This window comes from Loa loa (genome assembly GCF_000183805.2).
Source record: "Loa loa unplaced genomic scaffold supercont3.524, whole genome shotgun sequence".
Lineage (NCBI taxonomy): Eukaryota > Metazoa > Nematoda > Chromadorea > Rhabditida > Onchocercidae > Loa > Loa loa.
In genome coordinates this window covers 5,018-11,930 of record NW_018108704.1, presented here as the reverse complement: position 1 = coordinate 11,930, position 6,913 = coordinate 5,018, and the positions used below count along the sequence as shown (strand labels likewise).

The 6,913-nt window shown below is 24.1% G+C and overlaps 2 protein-coding genes across 2 annotated transcripts in view; one reads left to right on the top strand and one right to left on the bottom strand.

Moving 5' to 3' along the window:
- LOAG_18782 (CBR-CRM-1 protein) overlaps positions 1-2,680 on the bottom strand; it is a gene marked incomplete at its 3' end in the record, with an annotated part of 6,782 nt that extends 4,102 nt beyond the window's left edge. Inside the window, exons 1-4 of the mRNA XM_020451444.1 lie at positions 2,532-2,680; positions 1,950-2,061; positions 1,668-1,794; positions 1,219-1,292 (exon numbers count right to left, since the gene is read on the bottom strand). Of these exons, the coding sequence (XP_020304771.1) occupies positions 1,219-1,292; positions 1,668-1,794; positions 1,950-2,061; positions 2,532-2,672 (454 nt within the window). The 5' untranslated portion in view covers positions 2,673-2,680. The remainder of the gene's footprint in view (positions 1-1,218; positions 1,293-1,667; positions 1,795-1,949; positions 2,062-2,531) is intronic.
- A 1,811-nt stretch (positions 2,681-4,491) lies between these two features.
- On the top strand, positions 4,492-5,064 carry LOAG_10330 (hypothetical protein; the record flags this gene model as incomplete). Its single annotated transcript, XM_003145856.1, has 1 exon — positions 4,492-5,064. The coding sequence occupies one exon, from the start codon at positions 4,492-4,494 to the stop codon at positions 5,062-5,064; it is 573 nt and encodes a 190-aa protein (XP_003145904.1).
- Positions 5,065-6,913: the final 1,849 nt, after the last annotated feature.

Sequence of the window (6,913 nt, the reverse complement as noted above, 5' to 3'; positions counted from 1 at the left end):
TTTCAACATTTCCTAATTTATTCATAACCCAAATATATTCAAGTAAATTTAATTGTATATTCGTGGTTTTTTGTTTTTTTTTTAATTTTTTGTTTCCCATCAGTTAAATAGCGAATTATAACAATATTTAAATTGCAAAATAAAGTACCAATATTTGTTTCAATTTAATTTCATCTCTTCCACATATTTTCCTCTTTAAAAACTGTTAAACTTTAAAATAAATTCAAGTGGTAATTAAAAATTCTGTCAAATTACCGAAATTAAATTTACATTCAAATAAAACTTCTACAATATCTATCAAACAAGATGATGAAATCCTGTTAGTAAAATTAAAGCAATGAAGAGGATATAAGCTAACAATGGTGAGAATATCACAAAGACATCTGAATAATCTATTTGTGGCTGTACAACGAATCACGTCAAGAGACAGTCATACCTTCATGATAACCCCCAGTGGAGCTTATCAAAGTTCCTCCTCTAATCTTAGGTATATATATATACGGGGCTACAGTATATTCATTCTCTTATCCGTCTCAATCAAATAACGATAAATAGATACCTTTCTTATAGCATATTTCCAGCTGAACAAAGGATGAATTCTTATATCTTAATTATCACGTAATTTATCAACAAACAGACAATCAACTATTATCAAAGGCAACGACAAGGAATTTGTTAATTAATCATACTGGTTATTTATTGTCTAACTCATTTATCATTTCTTATCAATTCACGGTGTACTTTATACTTTTGTTGTTGTTGTTGTTAATTAATTATGCAGGATCAATATTGCATCACCTATATCACTAGCAAATGAAGTCAAACAAATTAGCTTTTTCAATAGATCCTATTTATAAGACTGCTAATAAATGTCAAATGTATAAATGATTAAATGTTTTCCCAATTCTAATCATAATTCAAATAAAATTAAGTAAATCTAATTTATGCTTGCTACTCTTACAAATTGTTGTTTGCTCTTATGTACAGATTCGATTTTATGAAATTCACCTGTCTGAGTAATATAATGAATTTCCATCTACAGAATTTAACGTAAATTTACGTGAAAATTCAAAAAAAAACACGCAAGGATTAAAATTCTTTCATTAAAATGAAATATTACATATCAAGCGTTATTTTTATGCTAATATTTCTTTTTTGAATTGATTAGATAACAAGATAATGTAGCTATTTTCTTTTCTTTTGTAAGACAAATAATACCTTTTTGTAAAATCTTCACCTTTTGACCTTCGGGACATGATGCGGGTATACAAATTGATGCACGGCATCGACATCTGCAATATTATCGTTGTAGTTTAAAAATTTCAATTTTAAGAAAATATGAATAATTTTATTTTTTGGAAACTTTTCCATTTTATTTGAAAAATTTGGAAAAATCCTTTGGTGAAATTGAAATATCAATTAATAAAATATCAACTGATTAGTAGATGATATTTCAGCTACCAAATAATGATACTTTTTGCTTATAAACTATTTTTTTTCTGTTATAATTTTTCTTTAAATTATTTAATTAAATGCATTTTATTGTATATTTCATTTTCTTCAGCACCATTCTATCGGATTTTTTTCATACTAATTATTTATGTCTGATAAATTTTACCGATGATATAAACAAATAAATAAACAAACAAGTTACTAAGAAACTTTACTCAGGACTAATTGGACAACAAGTTCCAGCTGGTACATAGCTAGCAGTTCGAATGCTATCATCAGGACATTCCTCTTCGTTGTAATCCAAAAAACGATGATCACAATGTACATTCTCGCATCGTAATTCTAGTTTAAAAAAAAAAGAATGAAATATATGAATTAATTTTTTAATGTAAAATTTTGATTTTCATTTCTTGATTTATTAATTTGATAAATTTTCATTTAATAATCGATTTATTTAATAAATTATTAAAGTTCAATATTATAAAATTACAACAAACCTGGCTGTTTGCATTCAAAGATATCACAACAATGACCTGGTTCATTGATACCTTTTTTTATAAGGACTCGTTCAAGACCCTTTTCACATACAGGTACCAATGGATAACATTTCTGAAACAAAACAACAACTATTAAAACAGTATCATTCTTCAAGCCAAAATTAAATTTCAATTTTTCAAAAAAAAAAAATTACCAAATTTAACGAAAATAGAGTCTTACCAATTGTATTACTAATTTAATTCAAATATATGCAAATTAATACGATTTCATTGAATACAACTTATTTGTACTAATTATTTATTCCTTCTTCACAGTATTCATTTGTTGATTTGAATAATTAAATAGCAATTAATTTTCACAGATCTTTTTGTAATGATATTTCGTAAATAATTTATGTTAATAACAAAAGAATATATACTAATATTAAAATTTGATACTTTAAAAATTCTTTATTCTTTTATTTATTTACTAATTAATCTGCTAATATAGAAAGTTATTCATTTTATTTTTTTTAAAAAATTATTGATTAGTACTTTCCTATTTTTCTTTTTTTATTTGATTTAAAAAAAAAAAAGATTAACCTGTATATCACAATGACATTCTCCTGGTGGTGCGCAACATTCTCCGGGTGGCGGTGGTGGTATTACTAACCGAGAATCTTCCGGGCATTTATGCAAATATACCATATCACATTTTGCTTTCAAGCAGTTCTCCGGCCACATTTCTATAATAAAATAACAATTCAAAATTTCGGTAAATAAACTATTACTGAATCAGAAGAGGGTATTATTAATTAAATTGCAAAATATTCGTAGTATAAAATGAATTCAAATGACACTGTTGCATATTTATGTGCTAATATGAAAAAAAAGCAAAAAAAAAAAAGAAAAAATAGGATATGAGGAAGTAAAGAATTTAAAAAAATTTAATTTAGTACAAATAAATATTGCATAAAATGCAAAATAATTTACTAATTAAAATACCATTTCAAAAGTAAAACATTTGCAAATAAGTAATACATTACATCAGTAAATAAGTATTTTAGTTCATAGTAATGATGAAAAAAAAATAGTCACTGAGTATTCATAACAATCGTATTTTAACTTTTATTTTACTAAATAAACAATTTAAATTATAGCTTAACTTTTAATCAAATTATACATTGAGAAAATCTGATAAGCTAGATGATAATATAATATAATTTTACATGAAATTTAAGCATATGACAATAATCGGGTAATATCAATTAACTAATAATTTCGATAATTCGATAATTAATAAACTGCTCGATTTAATCTTTTCCCTAATTAAACACTGTTATTAAGTGATTTAGATTGCACTGATTTTCCAGTTATCTTACCATTATTTCATATCTCTTTCTGATATCTTAAAAAAAAAAACTTTTTTTTCAAATGAAAAATTATAAATCATTATTTTGAAATGCTTCCCCAATAAATTATACTTCCTTTAGTTTCAACTGTTTAATCATTTTATAAGCTAATAAAATGGATCAATAAAATTACAAATAAAAAAAGTAAAAAAATTTGCTTTGAATTTTATATTCCTTTATTTGTATCCCTTAACCATTGATGATTATTATTTATCATTGATTACTAAAGTCTACCTGATAATACATTTTCTTTTTATTCCTTCTAAGACTTTGAAAAAGAAAAAAAAATTTTTTTACAAAATTTTATAAAATTAATTTGATAAATAAATAAAATATATTTTTTCGAAAAATTTTTCAAAAAAGGATATATAACAAAAAATTGAAAAATTTTGAAATATTTCAATAAAGGTAAATCATTGTATTGAAGCCGATTCATCATCATGAATAAATCTTTTCTATTCGATTTTATTTTTACCTTTTTTTTTTTTTTAAACTTGAGGAAAAAGAGATTGTAATTTGATGAGAAGAAAAAGCGAACATGAACGAACTCAAATTTTATGTGTTTATTTATTTTTTCAAACAATTTATACTTCCTTCAAATCTTTTTTAATTTTTATTATTTCTCTTTTCACTCCATTAAATGATACCAATAAATTTCCAAATCATTTGGATGATAAAATTAATGACTTTTTATGTTTAATTGGAAAAATTTTTCAATCTTTTTCCTTTTTTTTTGAAATTTTAAATTGTAAAGCAAAAACGTTACATTATAAAATGGATGTATGCAAGAAAAATGAACATTTTTACATATTAAAATTGAGAAAAATACCATTGGAAATTGAAATTGATAATTGAAAATTTGTTTAAATTGGATTATTAAGTGTAGAAGAGAAATAAGAAAAAAGGGAAAAAATAGGAATTATAATTTGTATAAAAAAACAGACATGAAAGAAAATATATATTAAAATAAAAAATTTATAATTTTATTAAAAAAATCAGACCGATAAATACTATATCTAAAAATGAATAAAATAAGAACAGAAAAAGGAGAGGCAAAAAGGGGGGAGAGAGAGACAGGGAGAGAGAAGAGAGAGGGAGAAAGAAAATAAATTTAAAAAATGAAAATGCTCAGTGAATATTTACATACAAAAATGGTTGAAATCAAAATTATTATCATCGAATCGAAAAATTTAAGCAATAATAAACATACATACACAAACATACACACATACACGCATGCACATGCATACACACTCACATACACAAATATTCACATAAACATATATTCACATATATATACTCACATACACACATACATATACATACGCATTTACATACACAGACTCACATGCGTTCTACCCACATACACACATGCACATGCACACATTCGCATTCACACACACACACATACACACTCACATACACATATATTCATGTATCCATGCTTACGTCACACTCACATACACAAACATACATACACATACACTCACAAACATATACTCACGTACACACATACATGTACATACGCGCTCACATACACAGACTCACGTGCATTACCCACATACACACAGGCACATGCATACACCCGCATTCACACATACATACACACATACACTCACATACACATATTCACATGCATCATTCATGTACACAACTCACATGCACATATGCAGACACAAACATGTGGTTACCAACTAGCTCGATTATCAAACTATCAAAACTGATTAATGAATGCAAATAAGCATATCAGTGATTAACAAAATATTTTGTTTTCAATGATATCAACCATTCCAATCATTTCAACTTAATTAGCAATCAAATTAAATTGTTACTAACAACTTAAATCACATATATTAATTAATTTTAATTAATTATCGCTGAAAATATTTACCATAATTATGTAAAATTCTTGAAGCGTTTATAAAATTTATAAAATAATGTTATTACGAAATTTACTAATATATACTTAACTTTAACTTTATAACTTTATATTAATAAATACTTAAAATATTTGAACTTAATTTAATATTTAATTTACAATCATTTTTGCATTTTTCTTTTTTTTCTAACAAATAATTCCATTGCAAAACTATGAAATAATCATTTTTGAATTATCATTTCTCAAGAAATTTCTTAATTATCATTTTTATTATTTCTTAAAAAGATTTTTTAATTATCATTTCTCAGCAAATTTCTTAATTATCATTTTTACTATTTCCCAAAAAAAATTTCTTAATTGTCATTTCTCAACAAATTATCATTTCCTGTTATTGTGCTTGTGAAAATGATTAATTCAAAGAGATTAAATTATTTAATTAGAAGCATTTTAAGTAAGAAACATTGCTTGAGTTCTATTTCGAATTTAATATTTCAAATGCTCACCAATTATTTGTGAGAAATGATATGAAAGTTCAAAGATTCCGATTAGTGAATACTTTTTAGGTTATCATATCATATATAAAATGTAAAACTATTTTGCTAAATTTAAATAATAGCTAAACTATCGTTACGATAAGCCAGGTTAATTAATTCGGGTCAAATGGACATTGTACCTTAATGCTTATTATAAATCAATTTGAATCATTCCAATTTATATTCCAAATATGCAATTATGATGTATCAAATCCCGCACTGTTATGAGGTATAAAGATTAATCTAATCAATAAAGGTAAACAAGTATACAAACGAATAGAATAGACAAATCAATAAATGCATCAAATATAATTTCAAATAGGAAACGGAAAAGAATAATTCATTTGAAGAATTGTAATTATTTCAATAATTTTCAAAATAGCAATTTATTTGCTTATTATTTAATTACCAAAATGTGACAAAATTTCCAAAATTTCATACCGTATGATTAGATAAATTTAATACTATCAATATATCATTTGGTCTTATGAATGGAAATTAAATTAAATTTAATTTAAAATCGAATAAGATGATAGCATGAAGATGCTATATTACGATATGTCACATCAAATAAATGATATAACATTTGTAGTTTCGTTTATTTCTCTTTAAAATTTAAATTAAAAACAATTTGATAATGCCTTATGTTAGTATATTTTTCATTATTGCAAAAACTATTTTTCATTTTATCATAGAAGAAGAAAAATTAAATGAACGAATGACATGAATAGTGTCACATTTTATCCATCAAAAAAAGAAAAAGAAATGAAGGAAATTATATTTTGTTATTCTTATTGTTGATATTATTACCAATATTATTATCATTATGATTATTTCTTATCATTAGCACTATCACTTGTTAATTATTTATTGTAATTATATTACTATCATTGTCAATTTGATTATTATTAATGACCAAATTATCCTATATTACTTTAACATCAAATATAAACGATGTTTAAAAAGTACAAAAAAAAGAAAACCTTGTAAGCCTAAGCAAAAATATGCATACATTTTAATCTATTTACAAAAAAAAAAAAACTTAGATGACATTATTCCCGCATATTATCCCACTAGAAAAAAAATCAAATATCAAGATAGTCATCCCCTCCCCTCCTCCCCCCCCCAAAAAAAAAGATTAAATTACCGGTAATTAATATG